General features: G+C 34.5%; 1 protein-coding gene and 1 long non-coding RNA gene across 4 annotated transcripts; one reads left to right on the top strand and one right to left on the bottom strand.

Annotated features, from left to right (window-relative positions):
• Positions 1 to 2359: 2359 nt before the first annotated feature.
• Positions 2360 to 17641, bottom strand: LOC137824280 (3-hydroxyacyl-[acyl-carrier-protein] dehydratase, mitochondrial-like). Of its 3 annotated transcripts, XM_068629853.1 has the most exons (5): positions 17317 to 17442; positions 14771 to 15146; positions 14366 to 14481; positions 14149 to 14278; positions 2360 to 2903 (listed from the first exon to the last, which is right to left on the bottom strand). In XM_068629853.1, the coding sequence occupies exons 2-4, from the start codon at positions 15056 to 15058 to the stop codon at positions 14152 to 14154; spliced, it is 531 nt and encodes a 176-aa protein (XP_068485954.1). In that variant the 5' UTR covers positions 15059 to 15146; positions 17317 to 17442; the 3' UTR covers positions 2360 to 2903; positions 14149 to 14151. The 3 variants fall into 3 exon arrangements, with proteins under 3 accessions (XP_068485954.1, XP_068485956.1, XP_068485953.1); XM_068629855.1 differs by lacking the exon at positions 2360 to 2903 and having other exon boundaries at positions 13921 to 14278; positions 14771 to 15100; positions 17317 to 17641; XM_068629852.1 differs by lacking the exon at positions 2360 to 2903 and having other exon boundaries at positions 13921 to 14278.
• Positions 17642 to 18408: 767 nt separating this feature from the next.
• LOC137824281 (uncharacterized) lies at positions 18409 to 20419 on the top strand. The gene is made up of 3 exons (XR_011083231.1): positions 18409 to 18472; positions 19149 to 19536; positions 20315 to 20419. It is a non-coding gene; the product is annotated as an uncharacterized lncRNA (long non-coding RNA).
• Positions 20420 to 23527: the final 3108 nt, after the last annotated feature.

Here is a 23527-nt window from a genome sequence, read left to right as displayed (position 1 = left end):
ATCTCATCTTTTCTGGATACTAAGTAGGTGACATTTTGTTTGGTTAAATCCAAGAGATCATTATCATAAAGGTTTTCCTTTCATCTGACTGAGACGATTGTCTGTCCAACAGATGATACTAAGCAATTGTTCTTGTCAAAAGAAACTTATAACCACTATTGATATGAGTTAATTTGAGAATTGCGCATATTTTTATAGGCACTTGGATTAGAAATTAAATTGACAATTATGGTGACAACTCAGTGAGGATCTCCATTGGACATGAACTTAACTATGTGGTTAAGTGTGAATATTCACTTCAAGGAGAAAAAGTAAAAATACACACACTCTAATTTATGATGAATTGCGGAAATGAAAAGAAGCAACAAGTAAGGACAATGAATAAAATGAATTGAACAATACAAGATAGCAAAGATGAAGACACTTAGATGGATGAAGAGGATTCGATGAAAGTGGAAGCATGGAGGTAGTCATGCCACTTGGAAGAGAGATGAGATAAGTGAAGATGAGTCACCAATTGAAGTCATCCAAGATAAGAGTCAGAGGAAATTTTAGAATGCTCGAAAATTCAATCAAGCATAATTTCTTTACTCAAAATTCAATGTTGTGAATTACAAGAGGGGGTGGCCACCTATTTACAGTGTAGGTGCCGTGAGTTTTATAGAGTGGAGAGAAATTCAAATTCAAATTAAACATGCTTAAGCTCCCTAATTTCGTGTCACTAAAAGTGGATCTAAAAGAGTCATACTTCTCATATTTAAGCATGTGCTTAATGTGGGAAGTGTGACTAGGGTTGCACATGGGAAACCTTCTAAATGTTAGGGTTTATCTATATGAACAAGCCCATTTTTTATGCTTTTTAACCGCTCCTATTAAAAAGATTAAAAGAAAGAATAGTTGGTATTCTGGCTCATGCTCTGGTGTTATGCTCTTGATTATCTTCCAAGGGATGTTGGGGCCTCGTGTCCTAGCCTAAGATGCTTGACCTAGTCTTGAATAGTCTTTTTTTTTATCTTGGTCGTCTACTTGTAAAGTTGGGCTAGTTTATATGGTGATGCTTCTTTCATAGTTATATCATGCTCCCCAGGTTAGAAAAAATTCATCCATGAATTTAGAACTTCTATAAATAACATAATTAGATTATTCACATTAAAGATAATAATGTTTATAGATTTGTGAGGTGAACAAAACTTATGTGCATTGATCTTTTGAAGCTCTTTTGGATTAGTTCTGTATACAGGTGGTTTTTTAAAAGAATGTTTAGGGAAAAGGTGAATTTGTAGAATGCCTCTTAGAAGGTGTAAACCTTTAGGAGGATTTTGAAAAACATCCCCAAACTTCTCTAGCAAGTACTTTAAGTATTTAGAACTATCAAAAGATGGAGAAGATAAGGAAGGAGAATACCTAGTAGGATAGGAAGTATTTAATTTCAGACAGGCCAACCTTACCTTTTTGATTGCGTGTGGTGAGATCATAAGACCCGTTTTGATTTTATTACTTTCCTCACCTTTTTCATTTTCTCTTTTTTTTTCATTTTTATTTGATTCTCAATAACTTATTTGGGAGAGAGAGGTTTTAATATAATATCGTTCCCATGGAATTTGAAAGAAATTTTGTTGGTAAGACAATCATGTAAAGTTTTTCTACCAAATTGCCAAGGCCTTCCCAAAAAAAATGTGTTACTTCCATTGGCACAACATCTCACAAAAGTTTATTTATATTTTCCAATGACAAATGTTACGAAGACTTGTTTGTTTAAAACTATTTCACCATCTTCACTAAGCCATTGTAATTTATAGGACTTTGTATAAGAGATTGTGGATAATCCACGTTTCTCCACTACTCTTGTACTTGCCACATTAACACAACTTTCCCCATCTGTGATTAAACAACATAACTCGATGTTGATAAGGCAACAGGTATGAAAAATGTTTTCTCTTTGAGTTTCATCAAAATGTTTTGAAGTTTACCCAACATATGCCTTACCACCAATAAGTCGCCTTCACAAGGTACTTCACATTCATCCTCATTTGGAGTTTTTAAAGAGGTAGGAGAGTTAAACCTAGATGATTTGTAAAATTCATCATTATCAATAGTTTTGAAATAGTTTTTCTTTAAAAGTTGTGATTCAACCTTGATGGTTAGGTGAACCAATTTTTCCAAAGTGGTATACTCATACAATTCTACAACATCTTGAATTTCTCTCCTTAAGCCACTCACAAATCTAGCTATCATTGACCCATCACTTTCATGCATATTTACTTTATTCAAAATAATTTCTTTTAAGTCCTTAAAATATTCATTTACACTCATATTTTCTTGTTGAAGTTGTTGTAGCTTCAACAAGAGTTACTTCCTATAATGAGAAGGAACGAGTCGTTCCCGTATACATTGCTTTAAATCTTTCCAAGAAACTGCATTTGGCCTCTTGTTTAGTCCAATGTCCATTACAGTTTTATGCCACCATTGCATGACATAGAACTCAAATTTTAGGAAAACTAATTTTACACGTTGTTTGTCATCTACATCATGCACACTAAAAATTTGTTCTACTTTAGCTTCCCATCCTGAGTATACATTAGGATCATTATTTCCATTAAAAGAAGGCAATTTAAAATTAGGCTCTTGTGATCTTGATGATGACACCTTTCTCCATAGTGTTGCATTCTCCAATCTTCATCTTCTTCCTCTCGGCTCTCATAATGCATTTGATATCTTGCTCCTCTAGGCTCCCATCTTCTTCCATGATTTTTTCTATTTTGGGAGTCCTCTAGTCATTGTAATCTCTCCATCGTTTGCCTCATGTTCTCCTCATTTTGAGTCAAATCCCTCTTAGTTTCTTTAAGCTCCACCATTAGATTGGCCTTGTGAGGAGATGGTGGTTTTGAAGAATCTCGGGATGACTGTGAGACATGTTTTCACAAAATGAATCAAACAAATTTATCACACAAATAAGGAAAAATTAAAACACAACTCTCTCAAGTGTATAACTCGACTATTTTAGTAAAATAAAAGAAAAGATAAGGTAAGATCACTCTTCACTCAAAATAAAGCAAGAAGTGTTCTTAAACCACCAAGTGAAAATCTTGAAAAAACTTCAAATGAAAAGGGATAAAACTTTTCAATGCACTTAAAATGAAAGCAATGAACCTCCTCCACACAAAACTAAGGTATTTTAAAGACCAACAAGAAAATGACTAATTCAAGAAAGCTAAACCAAAATAGGAATTGAATGTAGACGAAAGCATGAAGACAAACAACAAAGCACTTTAAAGACTCTAAGAAAACTTAAATTTTAACTATGAAGCATTTAGAAATAAACAAAGTAAGAAGGATAAAACTCCACAATATATGAAAACAATTTCTCACACATATAGTATCCTTTTTAGCAACTTGATTTTGAAATGTGAATGCACATAATTTTCTTTGTTTCTATTGATTCAATTTTTTTCATATTCTTTTCATGCAAATTTTTTATTCACTTTTCAAACTCTAAAACTAAATTTGGATTTGGATTCAATTTATGTGAGCACTTGCATTCTATGTTTGGAATTAAATCAACCACTACTTAAGACAACTTCAAATTTGTTTTAATTCTTCACAATTAAAATCAAATAAGTCGTAAGAAAACAATCCTAGAATACTAAGAACATAAGACACTCAAGCAAAGTAGACAATAGAAATTTAAAAGACAAACATATACGGAATTTAGATGAAAAAAATTTAATAAGCCGAATTGAAATTGGCAAGGAACTGTAAAGGCTAAATAAAAATTGACAAAGAATGGTAAAGGAGAAATTGAAATTGACAAGAAAATGTAAAGCAGAATTGAAATTGGCAATGAATTGTAAAGGCAGAATTTAAATTGACAATGAATTGTAAGGCATAAACCAACTCAAAATTTAAGCTCAAATAAACCATGCACTAAATACCACATGAAATCAGTTTATTTGAGAATTGCACATAATTTTATAGGTTTCACTTGGATTAGGAATTAAATTGATAATTATGGTGACAACTCAATGAGGATCTCCAATGGACATGAACTTAACCATGTGATTAAGTAAGTTTGAAGGTTCTCTTCAAATAGGAAAAGGAAAAATACACACACTCTAATCAATGATGAATTGCGGAAATGAAAAGAAGCAAAAAGTAAAGACATTGAATAAAATGAATTGCACAAGACAAGATAGCAAGGATGAAGACACGTAGATGGGTGAAGAGGATTCGTGAAGGTGGAAGCATGGAGGTAGTCAAACCACTTGGAGGAGGGATTATAGATAAGTGAAGAGGAGTCACCACTTGAAGCCATCCAAGATAAGACTCAGAGGAAATTTTAGAATGCTCGGAAATTCACTCAAAGAGAGTTTCTTTACTCAAAATTCAATGTTGTGAATTACATGAGGGGGTGGCAACCTATTTATAGTGTAGGTTCCATGAGTTTTATAGCGTGGAGGGAAATTCAAATTCATATTAAACATGCTTAAGGTTCCTAATTTCGTGTCATTAAAAGTGGATCTAAGATAGTCATGCTTCTCACATTTAAGCACGTGTTTAATGTGGAAAGTGTGACTAGGGGTTGCACATGGGAGACCTTCCAGATGTTAGGGTTTCTCTATAGGCCATGAATAAGCCCAATTTTTATGCTTTTTAACACTTCGTCTTTAAAAAATTAAAAGAAAGAATAGCTAGTAGTGTGGCCCATGCTCTGGTGTTCTGCTCTTGATGATCTTCTGAGGAATGGTGGGGCCTTGTGACCTGTCCTGATATGTTGGACCTAGCCTTTAATATTATTTCTTGCTCTGGGTCATCTTCTTATAAGGTTGGGTTAGTTTAGATGGTGATGCTCCATTCATGGTTACATCGACTACAACATAATTAACTTATACTTAGTAGATTATGTTTTAGTCTTTTCCCGTATAAATTTTTTTGAATGCAGACTAAGGAGGATATACCTATTTGTCTAATACTTATTATCTTACCTTTTCCAACTCCACCAAAGGCTACTTTTCTATTTTCGTATTTTTGGAGGTCTAGGAATGTAGACTTGGTGCTCAACATGTTTCGTAAGCATCCAATGTTGAGGAACCAACTTTGTTTCTAATATTTTCCTATACAACAGATCTACAATGGAAATTATGAGTTGTTTATGTAAAAAATAGACACTCACTCACACTTAAATTCTCTCTAAAAGAAACACTCTTCTTTGCAATTCTCTCTATTGTATTTCTTTTGTGGTGTATCTTACAATTGAGAGAGCATCCTATTTATAGGCTTTAGGAAGCTCTTCTAGAAAAGTCTTCATTATGACCTTAAAACCCCACTAACAACACAATTAAAATCCCACTCACAACTTTTGACCTTTTACATATCCAAACTCCCATTCTACTCTTTTCTAGTAACTTCTAACTTTAAAACCCACAAATTACATTAAAGTTTATTCAACAAAACTCTCCCATAAACTTAAATGTTTCTACCATCCATCATGCCAATCATCTTCTTGAATTTGTCGAAAAAGACTTTCGGTAGCGGTTTTGTGAAGATATCAGCAACTTGATCTTGACTTGCCACATGCACCAATTCCACACTTCCTTTCTTCACATGATCACGAATAAAGTGAAAACGAACGTCAATATGTTTGCTTCTTTCATGGTTCACTGGGTTCTTTGCCAACTCAATTGCTGATTTGTTGTCAACTTGAATCACAGTTGCATCTAGTTGCTTTAGCTCCATCTTACTCAACAAGTTTCTTAGCCATATCGCATGACATACACACCAAGATGCTGCCACATATTCAGCTTCACACGTCGATAGCGTCACGATCGGTTGCTTCTTTGAAAGCCAAGAAAATGTTGTGTTGCCCATAAAGAATACATATCCCGATGTACTTTTCCGATCATCTATGTCTCCGCACCAATCGCTGTCAGAGTAACCCACCAACTTGTAATCTTCTGCTTTTGAGTAGAAGAATCTGAGTGATACAGTACCTTGGATGTACCGTAGGACTCGCTTCAACGCCTTCCAATGTGAGTAAACCGGTTCCTCCATGAATCGACTTATGATGCCGACACTTAATGAAAGATCCGGCCTTGTGCATGTGAGATAACGAAGGCTTCCTACCAAACTCCGGTATCTACTTGCATCGACACGTTCTCCTCCATCGAACTTTGAGAGTTTTGCACCTGGTTCCATTGGTATTGATACTGGGTTGCAATTTTCCATCTTGTACTTCTTCAAAATCTCCTTTGCATATTTCTCCTGTGATACAAAAATACCTGTCTCTTTTTGTCTAACTTCCAAGCCAAGGAAAAACTTCATCAATCCCAAATCTGTCATCTCAAATTCCCGTCTCATTGTGCCCTTAAACTCTTCTATCATATCATTATTGTTACCCATAAAAATGAGATCATCAACATAAAGAGCAACAAATATCATGTTACCTCCATTGTTCTTTGCGTAAAGAGCATGCTCGTAAGGACATTGCTTGAACCCGTTCTCCTTGAAGTATGTATCGATACGAGTATTCCATGCCCGCGGTGCTTGCTTCAACCCGTAAAGTGCCTTCTTCAATTTTAGCACCTTCTTCTCCTCTCCGATTTTCATGTACCCAAGTGGTTGTTCGATGTAAACTTCTTCTTCGAGCACACCATTCAAGAATGCCGACTTGACATCCATTTGAAATATCGGTCATTTAAATTGAGCCGCTTGGGAAATGAGCAATCGAATTGTCTCCATTCTTACAACGGGAGCAAACACCTCATCGTAGTCAATTCCCTCCTTTTGTTTGTATCCCTTCGCAACAAGTCGCGCCTTGTACCTCTCTATCTCGCCTTGAGCATTCATCTTTTTCTTGAATATCCACTTCACACCAATGGGCTGACTTCCCTCTGGCAATTCTGTTAGCTCCCATGTGTTGTTGCGGTCAATCGCTTTAATCTCCTCATCCATGGCAGTTTGCCACTTCTTGTCTCGCACCGCCTCTTCAAAGCTGATATTTTCAGCATCTGCCAAAAGACATACTAGGTGTACCTCATTTGTCGAATCATACAAATCATGCAAACTTCGAATTTTAGGTTGTCGTGGTTCATCTTCATCATCGGTTGTTTCAGAATTTATACTTGTCGGTGATGATTCTCCAACTTCAATCATAACCTCTGAAGAATTGTTCCTATCCCACTCGCTTGCTTCATTTATTTGCACATCACGACTCACCGTCACCTTCTTGCTTATTGGATCAAGTAGCTTGTACCCTTTTGTCTTCTCATCATACCCAATAAAAACATACCTTTTGCTTTTGTCTTCGAGCTTCGTTCTTCGTTGATCTGGTACGTGTGCATAAGCCACACTACCAAACACTTTGAGATGAGAAACTGTTGGCTTTTGTCTGCTCCATGCCTCTTGTGGTGTTTGATCATCTAACTTCACATGTGGACATCGATTTTGCACATAGATGGCGCATTGCACAGCTTCCGCCCAAAATTCCTTTGGCATCTTTTTGTTCTTAAGCATTGATCGAACCATGTCGAGAATGGTCCGATTCTTCCTCTCGGCCACACCATTTTGTTGAAGAGTGTATGGTGCAGTTAGAAATCGCCTTATGCCTTGCTCCTCGCAATACTCCATGAAAGTCGTTGAAGTATACTCGCCACCTCTATCAGATCGTACAGCTTTGATCTGTTTATCAGTTGTCCTCTCCACCATCACCTTGAACTTTTTGAACACCTCAAATGCCTCGGATTTTTCTTTCAGAAAGTAAACCCAAGTTTTCCGTGAGAAATCATCAATGAAGGTAATGAAATACCTTTTACCGCTGAAGGACTCTGGAGTAATTGGTCCACATATGTCGGTATGAATCAATTGGAGAGGTTGCTTAGCCCAATATTGAGCCTTTTTTGGAAACGAGGTTCTCACATGCTTGCTGAGCACACATTCTTCACAAAATTTTCCCTCGTAGTCCATGTTGGGTAGCCCGTGCACCATATTCTTCTTCGCTAACTCTTTTAGTCCACCATGATGTAGGTGACCAAAACGGAGATGCCACAACGATGCCTTATCTTCTATGTTGACTTGCAAACATTTTTCTCGTATGCTTCTCAAATTCAGCTTGTACATCCGATTTCTTGCCATCTCAATTCGGGCAACCAAACACCCTTGCTTGTTCTTCAAGTGTAGGAATCGATCTTTCAAAAATATCGAGTAACCTTTCTCCGTGAGTTGCCCCATACTCAAAATGTTGGTCTTGAGGTCTGGTACGTAATAAACATCTTGGAGTGACCCAATTAAGCCATCCTTTTGTAAGTAGCAAACCGTACCTCGCCCTTTGACCTCCACCTTTGATGCATCTCCAAATGAAACATGACCATCTTCAATCTTTTGCATATCTTTGAATAGGTACTCGTGACCGCACATATGGTTGCTTGCTCCAGAGTCGAGGTACCACAGAGTGTCATTGTTAATGTTGACTTCATCTTGAGCCATCAAGAGAACACCTTCATTCGTTTCGACTTCCAAGGCTAGGTTGGTTGTTTCTTCTATCTTTATATCAGCACGACAATCTTTTGCAAAATGCCCCACTTTACCACAATTGTAACATTTGTCAGAGTTACAATCCTTCGCATAGTGACCATATTTGTGACATTTGTAGCACTCGATGTTGGAATAATTCGATCGGCCGCCTCTTCCTCTACCACGTCCTCTTCCACGCCAATTTGGTTGGCTCGACTGTTCCTTCTCCTTATAGTACCCTTCATGGTTGCTGCCTTTTCCACCACGACCGTTTCCACGACTTCCACGACCACGCCCTCTATATTGAGAATTTTGATGATAGAGTACCTTTTCGTCTTTGATTGACGCCTTGGTTTGAAGTGCTTGCTCGAGTGTTTCCTCCTTCTTCTTCTTCTTTCGTTGCTCGTGTGCCTCGAGAGAACCGGCGAGCTCGTCGACTGTGAGCGTCGCAAGGTCCTTTGACTCTTCTATCACGCACACAATACTCTCAAAATTGTCTGTTAATGTTCTCAAAATCTTCTCCACAACTCGTGCATCGGTTAGAGTTTCACCGTTTCGGTTGAGTTGATTCACCACAGCCTGTACACGCGTGATGTAGTCAGATACACTTTCTGACTCCATCATCTTCATGTTCTCCAACTCGCCACGCAGAGTTTGTAGACGCACTTGCTTAACTCGGTCAGCTCCTTTGAACACCTTCTCCAATATGTCCCATGCTTCCTTTGAAGTGGACGCACCAGCAATCTTCTCAAAAATTGCCTCATCAACAGCTCTATACAACATGTACAAAGCTGCCTTATCTTTCGATCGCATCTCTTTCAATGCCTTGGTTTGAGCTGCCGTATAACCCGTGGTATTGGTCGGTTCTTCAAAACCTTCTTCGACCACCTCCCATGAATCCTGAGAACCGAGAAGAGCTTTCATTTGAATGCTCCAGTTGTCATATCTGGTCGCCTTCGTTAACCGTGGTAGCGGTATTTGACCCGTCACATTCGCCATTGGCTCTGATACCAAATTGTAAAAAATAGACACTCACTCACACTTAAATTCTCTCTAAAAGAAACACTCTTCTTTGCAATTCTCTCTATTGTATTTCTTTTGTGGTGTATCTTACAATTGAGAGAGCATCCTATTTATAGGCTTTAGGAAGCTCTTCTAGAAAAGTCTTCATTATGGCCTTAAAACCCCACTAACAACACAATTAAAATCCCACTCACAACTTTTGACCTTTTACATATCCAAACTCCCATTCTACTCTTTTCTAGTAACTTCTAACTTTAAAACCCACAAATTACATTAAAGTTTATTCAACAGTTTAGGTACCCAAATCTTTTTGGGTTATTTCTTCTTAGCTTAGTGTAATATCTCTCTTTGACTGCATTTGTCATGAGTGTGTCCAGATCTCCCATAGTTTTGACAATTACTTTTGAAACATTTTATAAAAATATTTTTCTTTTGTTTTATTTCTTTTAGATCACATCCAAGTTCAGACATATCATGTGCGTGTCTAGATTTTTCAAAGTGAAGATTTAGAGTTCTCAACGAACTTTTGAAAATCATGCTTATTACATATTATTGTCCCTACAATATTTCTAGTTTCTCAGCATCTGCCTTTCTCGTCTATTCAAGAGATAATATATTTTCCTTGGTTGTACCTTAATCATTTTTTAGTTTATCCTTTTCCAAAGTTAGAGTTTTGAATTTTTGTTTGAACTCAAGATATTTTTTAGAATTAATGTTACAACTAGCAAGGAGATCATCAAAAGAAATATTAATGCTCTCATCTTCGTCAGATGATGAGCATGATGTATCAGATACAAGATCAGGATATAAATCAATTTATATGGTACCTCTTTTGTGTCCACCATAAGAGAGATGTTGGCATGTTCATTTGTGCCAGAGTATGATCCTGAGTCTGAGTCTTCCCCAACTAGCCATCAAATTTTTTTTACTTGACCTTGCTTTCTTCTCAGCTTGGGACATTCATGTTTCATGTGTTTAGGCTTGTTACATTTGAAGCAAACGAAGTCTTGTGATGAATCTTCATCCTTTTGACTATAAAAACTTCTTTTTTTAATAAGAAATATTTTGTTTCCCTGTCCCCTTGGTTTAAGATATTGCTTAAGCCTTTTGGTTTAAGATATTGCTTAAGTCTTTTGGATATGAGAGATACTTCATAATTTGTTGAATAATCTGACTACTCTCCACATATGCTTCCTTTATTTTCTTTTTGTTTGGTGATCATCTATTTTGAGAAGGATTTTGCTTGTAGTCCTTTCTCTACAACAATCACATACTCTTTCTTTTCTCAGTCCTATAGGTGGACTTCATGAACTCTCATAATTCTAAGAAGGTCCTCCCATGTAAGCTTCTTAATATCTTTAGCCTCAATGATAGTTGTTTTTCCTTGGGTTTCAAGATTTATCTAAGCTTTAAAGAAGCTTTGTGCAAGGGCTTCTAAACCATTAAGAAGATTTTGCCATCCACACTTTCTCCTTCCTTCATAGGTGGTTATTATATATATATAATATAATAGTTAAATTTTATAAGAAAAAAAGGAACATAAATTATTTTTGTTCAAATTTTATATGATTTATAATCATTTAATAAGTACGTGTAATTAGTTTCTAAAACGTAGTATCTACACTATTTAATACTATAATTTACAAATGAAATCACTTTTAAGATAGTAAAGGAAAAATTTAGTTGTTTCTTTAAAATAAAGATATTTTAAGATAGTAAAGGAAAAATTTATTTTTTCATTTCTTAAAATATTTCCTATAATACTTTAATATTATTTAATTAATGTTTTGATTGGAAAGATAAAATAGCAAAAATATATAATGAAAAATTAACAAGAATCACCTCATTGATATTGAAAAATAGTATGTTATATATAGTTTCAATCGTATTTTATTAGTTGTCAATGTTAAGTCTTAACTCAAAAAAACTTAACATCACAAGGAAGAGATGTTGTAGTGCTTTTTGTAGAGAGTGCTGCTCCAACAACACCTTCACCAGAATATGATTATGTTTTGCAAATAGTAAAAGGACAAAGCTTTAAAACATTACAATATGAGTAAACTCTCTATGTAAGGATGATTTTAAAATGAGAATAATTGTATTTTTAAAAACTTTCTTTTGAAATCATTATCTAAAGTACGATTTTTTTAAGAAAATTTATTATTTAAAATTTTGAAATCCTTAAGATAGCATTGTCTTCTAGATTTTCCATGTGTTTTATTCAACAGATACTTAAGGTAATATTACAACTAGTGTGTGAATTTGTATGAATTCATAGTAGCATATCATCATTGTCATCTTCATCTTCTTCATCATTATTTCTGTTATCAAATGTTTATGGAGTCATTGTAACACTTTGACATTGAATATGAATATATAGGTGTTGTGGTAGAAGTGGCAAAGACACCTAAGAATACCTCCTATCACTAACTATCACATAAATGTTTTAGTTGTTATTATTCAACTTTTATTATTATTTCAATTTATTTTATTACAATAAATATTTTATTATTCCATTTACTATTATTGTTTAAATGTTCTCAAATTCATTTCATTAACAAAAATAATTTCATTAATTTACAAATCATCCTAAATTATAAAAATGTTGTTATGATATAAATAAATAAAAAAGCACAAGCCATTTAAAAAAAATATTCAAATAAATAAAATTGAAAAGACACACCCAAATATAAAAAAAAATGTTTTTAAAACACAATTTTACAAAAAATAGAGAAGTCTAAAAATAAAAGCAAAAACAACCTAAAAAAACTAAGAAACTAAACCTAAAACGTGCAACTGAGCACGGTTTCTAAACTTAAAAGTTTAAAAATAATCAAAACGTGCACATATGTCCAACTTTAAAAGATTTTCTTAAAAAAATCATACGTTTTTAAAAAATATAAAAGACTTTCGTAGTAGGAAAGAGAAAAGAAATTCAAACGAAACAGCATTTGGAAGAACAATTTTTTTCATTTTTAAAGTTTTTAAACTCAGTTTTTTTTTTTTAAAAAAAATGCCCATTGAATTGGACCATTTTGATAAATTTGTAGGATTATGTTTCTTGTAACATTAAGGTCAGCTAAATAGTATTGGTATTTATCTGTGTGTTGGTATAGTGTATCTCTTCAAATAGAAGATCAAACACTAGAAAAGTGCATTACAATACTATCAACTCTAATTCTTATTCTCATTTTATTTTGCATTTTATTTTGCAGAGATAAGCTGACCTGTGAAATTGAAGTTGTACTGGACTAGAGCAGAGCTCAGTTCTCAGTGGTCAGATCTCGGTATGTGACGACATGCAAGTCAGCTCGGCTAATGGGCTAGTGTAGTAGGTCATGTGATTGGGGTGCAGTTGTGTAAGTAAGTTGTTTCTGTATAACTAAGATAATCCTTCGTGCATGAAGCCCAAGTGGCTAATGAAGGGTAGTTACGGGCCTAAGGGTGCACTTAGTGCGTATGGAGTATAGGTCAAGTAAGTATTTTCTTTTAAACCTAAACTCATGTGTTTTAGAGCATGTAGAGGTTAGGTTGCATGTATAATGAAAATTAGCATAACACCACAAAGAGGGTGCCTAAACAGACTGAACCCTGATGCTAGTACACGAGTTGGTACCCTAGTGGTTATTCTGTTATTATTTTATGCACTCCCTAAAGTAAAGATTTCGTTCTGGTTGCAGCACCATGAGAGTATGCCCTTGAACAGAATATTTTCCTATTGAGTAGGCTTTCAATTGAGATTAAATCCTCGTGATAGAAAGTTGTTACAAGAGGTAAACTATAAAAGGGGTTTGAGACCCCAAGTTAAGGTATGTTGTTTCTAAGACTGAAACCTATTACTTCTTAAATTCTTATAAGCCTTGTACTGACTTGATTGTTAGAGCACCATCAACAGATAGAACCCCTTCTGTTTCAGCGAAGCTACGAACCAGAACAACAAGATACAGACGGAGCTAGAGGTTGTGATTGGAGTCAACCAACAAGAACAAAAGTGCTTTACATTACTTTTTAGGAATTTGGGTACTTTCCATTACATTTTAGATTAAAACTTTATTGTTACTATATACATAAAAACTTTATAGATTTACATTCAAATATTATTATTTATCACACAAGGAAAACAAAAAGGGGGGTTAGTTTATAATGAAATAATTTTGGATGAAGTATTTTCACTAAAAAATTACAAAAAAAAACACAAAGTTATCCATTAGGTCTGTATAAATAACTGCTGCAAATGTATATTAAAATGAATCCTATATAAAGAAGAAGAAAAGAAGAGGATACAGAAAAAGATATAAACCATGTTGGTGCGAAACTTATCAAATCTTATTTGTTAATACCATAAACACTTGCTTCAAAATCACTAGTAAGAGAAGGTTGAAAAGGCAAGAATACCAATAAGTTCATCTCTTTGTGCCATTTGACTTGGAACAACAACGTGCATTGTGAAATATGACAAAAAGGTATTCACCAAACAATCAAGAATGAGTGTTTTCATCAGCAAAACAGAATAACAAAGACCAGTTTTTTTTTTTCAGGATAGGGGATCACAATTTAGAACCCACCATCAATGACTACGAGTCTCGATTAAAACACAAAAACAACAACTGTATCACTTACATGTCAAACATTCCCTTGGTTCTCCTTGTGTTGCTCTAACTCCACCGTCAAGGTTGGTAACAAAGCCACAAGCTCGCCATCAATGACAACAAGTTCACCATTCTTGAAGCACCTTGTCTTAAATTTTGCACTGAACATCGATAAACATTCATTTAGAAGCGAAATTAGTCTTTGCTTAAAAAAGAATGCATAAAGATACCAAGAGGGATAAACTTACAGATATCGATTTCTACTTTTTCTAAGATTAGTAGCTTGCACTTCACCAATAATTTGATCTCCAATATAGACCGGGAGCTTAAAATTCAAGTTTTGAGATACATACACAGCTCCAGGCTGCAATTATCCATGATATCAGAAAAGTGAAGGGGTCAAGGAAGGAGAGGAATTTAAGAAAGTTATCACAAAGAATGAGAATGATTCAATATTATTGTCTTAATTCATATCATTTGTCAAGAACTTTATAATAAAGTCTATCATTCAAGTTGACCCAATCTAATGACAAGTATCAATGTTCAGACAGGTAAAGAATTTAGTTTGTTGAGATGAGAGAGTTAAACGCCAATCTCTTGGATTTCCATAGGAAGCAATAAAAGTTTGAAGAGGGGAATACATTTAAACTTACAAAATGTGTTGAGAGGATATGAGGAAAGAGAGAAGCCACAAGCATCCCATGTACCACTGGACCTTGAAATCCAACATCTTTGGCAGCAGCAGACTCAATGTGCAAAGGATTATAATCAAAACTCACCTTGGAGTAGTGGAGAACGTCTTCCTCAGTAAAAGCCCTTGCTTTTCTCAAGACATCCCCAGGTGTAAGTACTTGTTGAGGAGTTACAGATGTAAAGCCCCTTAGGCTCAGACACTGAAGTTTGCTACAATGTAAACTCCTGATCAGCATTCTTGCAAGCATATTTCAATTCAACAAAACAAAATCCCTGACGTCCTCCACTGACTGGAAATCAAGTAAAGTGCACCTTAGTATTCCCACAACTAAAGACCTACAAACAAGACAAGAAAAATTCATCCACTAATGATAAATTAAGACACCCTTTTTCATTTGTTTGATGTAGCAACTACAGTTTTAAAAGAGAGTCACAGAGATTATAAACTGCAGTGTACGTCATTACTGCAAAAAAAAACACACAGAACAAATAGGTAAATTTTCTTTTAGATTATTGTTTGAAACATTTTAACAAACAGCTACGCTGCAGCCAATAGTTGAAGACATCTCACAACAATATAATGTAGTATAGATGTCAAGCCTTTTAGATTTCAACAATTGCATTAGATGGTATGGTTGGAGAATTATTGTCAGAGATGACAAAGTGGAACTGATTTTTAGTGTTTGAACTTGGGAGAGCTAGCTAATGAACATTAGAAATTTCTTTGGAAATCCTGTAATAATACCTGTTGATTCCATTATTTTTCAAGTGAGTCAGTAATTCATATGATAGAGATAGTTTATTGAGCAAACTGCTGACTCTGATGAAGCCATCTCTTGGCAGTGATAAAAATCTGCAGCATGACCTTTACCTTATTTCCTTGATGGATGACCAAGGATGGGTTCCCATTTGCACTGTTGTTGATTTTAAAAGGGAAAATGATTTTTTGACATTGCTCCACCCTATACCCCACTAAATATTAATATTTTAATTATTCTTAATTTTTTTAATTTTAAAAATTATTTTAACATTTTGTATTTTGCCTATATTTTCATTAAGGACATTTTTTTATTTTTTTATTTTTTTTTATTAGCAGCAGAATCTAGTTTGTTGCTTTAATTACTTTTGCTCATAAGCAGATTTCTGTGATTGTACTCTATTTTTGTTCTTTGTCTCAGATATTAATCTTGGGAGTTGGTAGTTTCAAATGTTTATGTACATAGATTTTCTTAAGAAACATTTTAAAAGTAATGAGACGCAGTTTCATGTTTGTTGGGAGTTTCAAATTCTACATCTTTTTCAAGTAATGACATTTTTTTCCCACATTGACATGGACCTTAAATCAGCTCATTCCTATTTCCCTTTTAATTTGGTCAGTATATTATTTATATAACATTGATGATTTTTCAAAAATAAGTCATAGACATCTTTTAAAATTCAGATTATAATGTTCTTCAGGAATATGCAACAAGTGTCTTTCATAGATTCTGAAACTTAATTTGCTTGTTTTCCTTTGTATATTTTACACCATTTTCTTTGAAGGTAATTAAAGACGATTTTCTTTATTCCTATGTAATATGAAATTCAAATATTCCTCTCTTTCCCCCCTTGACAAAACATTGTGTTTATATTCTGTTTGAGATGTTAAAATACTTCTCTTATCTGATGCGGAATAGTATTAAGAGATTTTTGTGCCGTGTCATTTTTTGCATTTTCTCTCTTTTGTTTAAACATTTATCTGATGATTTTTTTCTGCCTAAAAGGATTGACGATGAAGATGATGAGATGGCTGTCATTGAACAGGATGTTCAGAGACTAGTAATTGTCACTCAGGTATTGGTATTGCTAATTTAATTAAAAATAACTTCAAATGTTTATCCTTTCCTCTATTGTGGGTTATCATTCAAATAAGGTTCAATTTTATATTTTTGATTACCCAAATATTCACGCCGATGAAAATTTTAAAAAAATTGAGGGTCTTTTTGGTTTGATTGCTGTCAGAGGCTGGAACCACATATCTATTAATGCACTATACACTATTATAACTAAAAAGACTACGTACTGTCTATTTTTTGGTTTGAATGAACAAGTTCAAAACTGATTTAAACATATTTTGTTGGAATGTTTATTACTGTGAACTGATTATTTGATAATTTTGCATTTTAATGTACAGAGTGGTGATCCTAAACAAGGATATAGAGGGGTGGCAAAGAATCAAAATCCATTTCCAATATGCAATAAATGATGGGCTTTACTTCTATGATCAGTTAGAGTTACTGGTTGTCAAACTCGCGAGTCAACTCGTTAACTCATCCGACTTCACGTTTTTACATATCTTACCGAATTAACTCGGTAGTAGACTCGGTTTCTGAGTATACTTGACAGAATCGGAGTGAACTCGCTCAAACTCGCGAGTTTGCTCCGAGTTAGCGAGTTCAACTGAGTTTAGGGTTTAACCCAAAACGGTGTCCTTCTAAATGGGGAAAATTAAATGAAATAAACTGACCTTTAGGATTTCGCGTTTTGTTTTCGTTTTGGTTTCACCTTGCGTCTTCTGTGGAGTGCGCGGAGGTGGTTCCTCTTCTCTGAACGAGTGCGGTGTTGGTGGCGATCGAGCGGAGTGGTCACGCGGTGGTGGCGGTTAGGTCGCAGGGTGGTGGCGGTTCGTACGTTCGAGCGGCGATTGCGGTGGTCGCCGGTTGCAGGTCGACGGTGGTGACGGAGGTGTCGTTCATCATATAAGATTAGAGATGGGTGGTGTGGAATTAGGGTTCCATTGTTAGTGTTCTTATCTAAGGAATTAGGGTTCTGTTTCTATTTTATTGGGCTGCACTAAATTGGATTTTCTTTTATTTAATTGAGGTGCAGATTTTTTATTTTTTTTGGAATATTTATTTTTTTTAATTGAGAAAACTTGCTGTAAATTTTTTTTTTTCAAAAATTGATTTTGAAATAGTATATTTTTTAAGAAATCTATGAGAGTGGGTGAATCCAAGTGCATCTTCTATTTTTAATAGAAGTAAAAATATTTTATGAAATAAATCGGATATTAGATGTAAGTCTGAAATAGATATTAATAGAAATGGTAAAAAATGGAACGTAATTATTGTAAAAAAAGTAAAGTGAATATTAAGGAGGATTCCGAACCTTGTGCTGTAAAAGTGTTCAATTGTATGGAGGAATAAAAGTTCCAACTCGATTGGGTTTTTATTTGCTTCTACGCCTCCTGAAGATCACAGGTCAGTTCAAAATGATTGTTCCCGGTGCTAATTTCTGTTATATAGCTTTTCTTAGCCCTTTTTTCACTTTTGTTCTTTACTAGAAGAATATCAAGTAAATATTTATTAAAAGTTATAAAGTAATAGATGTTTCAGTGAACATGAGATGAGCAACTATTTCACTAATTATCTTAATTTTGCAGTTTCAAGCCTTCCAAATTGAGTAGTTCTCCTCATGGGGGGTTCTCGGGTTGGAAGAAAACGGTTTCAAACAGAAGTAAGTGATAATGCTTAATACTCTTTCTGCCCACAAGCAATAGTAAGATATAGCCATATAGTTTGCAGTTTCAAAATTCCTCATGTGATTGTTCTTCATTCAGGTATTTGAAGTATCATAAACGGTGTTTAAATGATAGAAAGAAACTTGGAATTGGTTGCAGTGAGGTGAACATCATTTCTTAATTTCTACGAAAAATAATATTTGGAAAGATTGAATGCTTTGTGGGTCCACATTTGGTAGTACAAAGATTGAACTCATTCTCAAATACTAATGCTTCATTATGTTCACTTCTATTACGCAGTTTGTACCTATTGTTTGATCTATTTCTCACCTTTTCATTACTTAATTGTATGGATGTTTGGTGGAGTCAAAATTTTGCAGAGTTAGTACTTTAGGCATTTTTTATATTAATTTGCAGTACTCAACTATTTCTCTTTACTTAAATTAAATGCCATCATTAGCAAAAGCTGTCCGTCAAAATGAGATGGGCTGAAGTTCAATGATCTTCATCAAAATTGTCCAATGGTCTATCAAATTTAGCATTTTGTTTATTCTTGAGGGTAGATCTTTTGAACTGTTCTGAATGTACATGCTATAACACTAGCTAGATGGACTGTAACAATGCTACCCTGTTTTTAAATAGTACTGCTCTTCTATAATTTAGGAAGTGGAGGTGCCACAATCCAAAAGTTGATTGTCTCCTTACACATCTGTTAGATTATGTTAGATATAGAAAAAGAAATAAGTGCAGTTTCTTGTATTGCTTTTGCACTCTTCTTCACATGATTATCACACTCCAGTCTAGGACTTAAGCTTTGTTCTTATATATGGCATTGGCAGGGCATGAATAAGTGCAGTTTTGAATGTGGTGATATGCCTGGTAAATACACATGGCATAGAGTTTTGATGGCATCCCCAATCTTGATGACAAGTCTTGACAACATAGAATATGAGTTGTTGTGAAGTAACAGGCCTGCATTTTGGTTTGAATGGAAAGAGGAAGATTGTTTGTTTGTTCTGTATATTTGGTGAGAAATGATGATGCCTCATGAAGAGGATTTGGTGATTGCTTAGTGTTTTGAGGTTTCTTTGATGATGATTCTGTATGGTTGGTGCATCCTTCCTTTGGTGGATCTTGCAGACTTTGGGAGACACATTTTCTTGTCTCCAAATGATGTTGTACATACATAAGATGACAGACTAGAAAGGATAAGAAAAAGAGGTTCTTGTTTGTTGTACCGCCCTGGTGGACGGGTGTGATGACGTGGCATCCTGCTACAGTGTAGGCGTGTTGACAATCGTCAGGTTGGCAGATGGGAAGGAAGTCGGGAGGTACGTGTAGTCGCCAGTTGTTAAGTTGGCGTGTTCCGATTTCCAGAGTACCAGAATAGGCGATCGCCAGGTTGAAGATCAAGTCGCCAGGTGTAGACCCAGGCGACCAAGCAGTCGGAGATCGCCAGAACAAGCACATCGCCGAAGATGAAGGAGAAGCAGATTATGAAGGCGGCCGGCGAGACCACAGGGAAGGTGTATGAAGGCCCTAACTCGCCAGTTTCAGTAGAGATCGCACTCCTAAGTTAGCTATGCACTGGGCAGTACCATGCATAAGTAACTTAGGCAAAATGAGAGTAGAAGCAGCGCCAAGTCAGGGAGCCTCCAGATGATGGCACGTGTACAGTTGGATGCGAGCCACGTGTCCAAGTCTGTAACTGCCAGGAGAGAGAAAACCACCAGGTATATAAGAGTTCTTAACAGACTTTCTGAGGTACGCACGTTCAGTTCTTACACTTTACGCTTGCGAGTGAGAGAGGATTTGCACGGTTCTCGTTCTTAGTATTTGGTGATACCATCACTGACTTGAGCGTCGGAGTGCGATCGGCCGCAGCGGCGCCGTATCTTTTCTTTGCAGGTTCTTGAGATAGATCCCGAGGAGGAGCGGAGGTGAGAAGCGGTGCGCACGTCGATCCTTTGACGAGGCATTCTCCAGCGCTCCGGTCAACAGGCAGGATCATTTTTATTTTTGGTGGGATCAAAAGAGGGGAAAGGGTTGTATTTATTATATATCTTGCCCAAACTTTAACAATAAGAGTGAGAATCTTCTTACTGTAACATGGCTTCCTCATTTCATTTATCTCACTTCTTCTCTCACCAAATTGGTATATGCTTTAAAAATGAAGATTTTTTTGGTACAAATAAAATGGAACAGTTTCTTTCCTATGATTTTGGGAATTACTTCTTTTTAGTCTTTTGTCTATGAAGAAAGATAGAGGGAATGACAAAAAATCTATTTTTTTTGTTTATACACATTTAATTGTTTCAAAAGTATTTATTATAATATTTTTTTGTTATATTAACATGGTTTAATTGTAAAAGAAGAAACATCAGAAATAAAGTTATTATAAATGTTAAAAACAGTAAAAACAGTGAGAATTAGTATAATTTGGTCGAAATATTGAGAGAATGTTATCCAAGTAGATTACTGTGTATATAAACATTCTTCGCAGTAGACATAGGTTTTCTTTAGATATCTTAATCTTTCTATATCAAAATAATTGATTACAAAAGTATATCTATATATTAATAGTATCTTATTACTGGTTATATATATTTACTAAATTATTATAATAGTTAAATTTTATGAGAAAAAAGGAACATAAATTAATTTTGTTCAAATTTTATATGATTTATAATCATTTAATAAGTACGTGTAATTAGTTTCTAAAACGTAATATCTAGACTATTTAATACTATAATTTACAAATGAAATCATTTTTAAGAGTTTTCTACGATAGAATTAGTAGTTTCTATTTTAAAAAACTATAATGGTAAAAAAAATCAATTCCTTTTTAAATTTATAAAAAATAATACCTGGATTTTTAAAAATATTATTTATTTAAAGCAAGAAAATTGATTGGGGAGATAAAATGAGAACAAAGATTATCGGTGGTTATAAGTTTTTTTTAAATAACTTTCTTTCCAAAATAATTAATTTTTAAAAAAAATCACAAGTTTTTACATTTTTTTAATATAGGAGATTATTTTGAATTTTTTTTGTCATAAATTTAGTTGTTTCTTTAAAATGAAGATATTTTAAGATAGTAAAGGAAAAAATTATTTTTTTCATTTCTTAAAATATGTCCTGGAATATTTTAATATTATTTAATTAATGTTTTGGTTGGAAAGATAAAATAACAAAAATATATAATGAAAAATTAACAACAGTCACCTCATTAATATTGAAAAATAGTATGTTATAGATCGTTTCAATTGTATTTTATTAGTTGTCGATGTTAAGTCTTAACTCTCAAAAAAACTTAACTTCACAAGGAAGAGAGTGCTGCTCCAACAACACCTTCACCAGAATATGGTTATGTTTTGGACAAAGCTTTAAAAAATTACAATATGAGTAAACTCTCAATGTAAGGGTGATTTTAAAACGAAGAATAATTGTATTTTTAAAAACTTTTTTGTGAAGTAAAAATAAGAAAAATAGAGAAGTCTAAAAATAAAAGCAAAAACAACCTAAAAAACTAAGAAACTAAACCTTCAAATAGTACTTATCTGTGTGTTGGTATAGTGTATCTCTTCAAATAGAACATCAAACACTAAAAAAGTGCATTATCATACTATCAACTCTAATTCTTATTCTCATTTTATTTTGTAGTGATAAGCTGAACTGTGGCATTTAAAGTGGTTTGCATTATTTTGAGGAGTTTGGTACTTTCCATTATATTTTAGATTAAAATTTTATTGTTATTATAAAACTTTATAGATTTACATTAATTCAAATATTATTATTTATCACTTATTTATCAATAAGTTCGTCTCTTTGTGCCATTTGACTTGGAACAGCAATGTGCATTGTAAAATATGATAAAAAGGCACTTACCAAACAATAAAAAATAGTGTTTTCATCAACAACAAAATAACAAAGAACAATTTCTTTTTGTTCAGGATAGGGATCACTATTTAGAACCCACCATTGTGCAAGAAAATAGGTACTGGTATGAAGCTAACTTTTGAATAGAAAGAGGAACACCTTTCTTCTTCTCTAACTTCCCCATCGATCTCAAAGAATCTGATTTGTGGAAAATCTTTTGAAGATGGGAAGGGTGAGTGATGTTTTCATTTCTAACAGATTAAACATAAAGAAGCAAAGGTTTGGATTTGTTAGATTTCAGGGAGTACATAATGTTATGAAGCTGGAATATCATCTGAATACAATATGGATTGGGAGCTGGAAATTGTATGTTAATAGACCAAAATACAACAGAGCAGCAGAAACAAGAAAGGAGTGAAATGCAAAGCTGAAAGAGAAGGCATTAGAGCTAGAGAAAGAAATTAAAAAAGTGTGGAGGGCAAAATGAACAAACATGTATGCAAACATGATCAAGTATGACAATGGAAACAGAGCACAATTGCATAACAGAGAAAGTTTGCACGCTATCCACTTTAGAGCAGAAGAGACTCCCAAAGAATGATTAAATAATTGTTATATTAGAAGAGTATGGGATTTACGCAAAATATCAGGCTTGAAATTTTTTACGATCTTCACAAATCAGATCAGGGTGGACAACCTGGGATCGACATCGCCGCCGCACATCATGAGAATATCGGCAACGGCGCGGTCATCGCTCTACCCATTAATAAGAGACACATATGTACTGTTCGACAAACCAACAAAAAAAGGGTATCAATTGTTCGCGGATGATATGGACAACCAAACAAAACAAGGTAACGAACCGTTCACAACAAATTCATTCGCTCCAACGGAAAGAAGAGTCTTTTGGGTGGGCGAGTCAAGCAAAAGCAGCAAACGGGAAGAACGCAAGAATGTAAGGTCAGCTCTATCCCAAATTAGTAATTTTGTTTCTGATATGGCTATAAATAAATGTAATCGTTTGTTTTGGTTAAAACATGGAAGTCTAGAAACGATTAGAGTATGGGAACTGGGTAAACAGTTAGGGGCTACATGCAGGGAAGAAAGAAATGTGATGGTAAGCTTAGAAGAATTAGAAAAAAGAGATAGGATTATGAAAATCCAAAGGGAAGTGGGGAGGATATGGGTCACCAATGAGAATTCTTACGTTAAATGTGAGAGGGTTTGGGAGTCCAGTGAAGTGGAGGTATATTAAGGAATTGATTAGAAAGGAAGATGTTAGAATGTTGTGTTTGCAAGAAGTAAGAATGGCAAATTTTAGTTTAAATAATTACTGTCA

Source organism: Phaseolus vulgaris, chromosome 8 (assembly GCF_000499845.2).
Source record: "Phaseolus vulgaris cultivar G19833 chromosome 8, P. vulgaris v2.0, whole genome shotgun sequence".
Classification (NCBI taxonomy): domain Eukaryota; kingdom Viridiplantae; phylum Streptophyta; class Magnoliopsida; order Fabales; family Fabaceae; genus Phaseolus; species Phaseolus vulgaris.
Note: the sequence above shows the minus strand (reverse complement) of the source record. Positions and strands in the feature narration are given on the sequence as shown.

Excerpts from the sequence above, each read along its gene's own strand:
- LOC137824280 (XM_068629855.1), bottom strand. The coding sequence starts at position 15,058 with ATGCTTGCAAGAATGCTGATCAGGAGTTTACATTGTAGCAAACTTCAG. Across the intron at positions 14,482-14,770 it reads ATATCCTCTCAACACATTTT|CCTGGAGCTGTGTATGTATC; the intron begins GTAAGTTTAAAT and ends GGATAATTGCAG. Across the intron at positions 14,279-14,365 it reads AAAAGTAGAAATCGATATCT|TGCAAAATTTAAGACAAGGT; the intron begins GTAAGTTTATCC and ends ATCGATGTTCAG.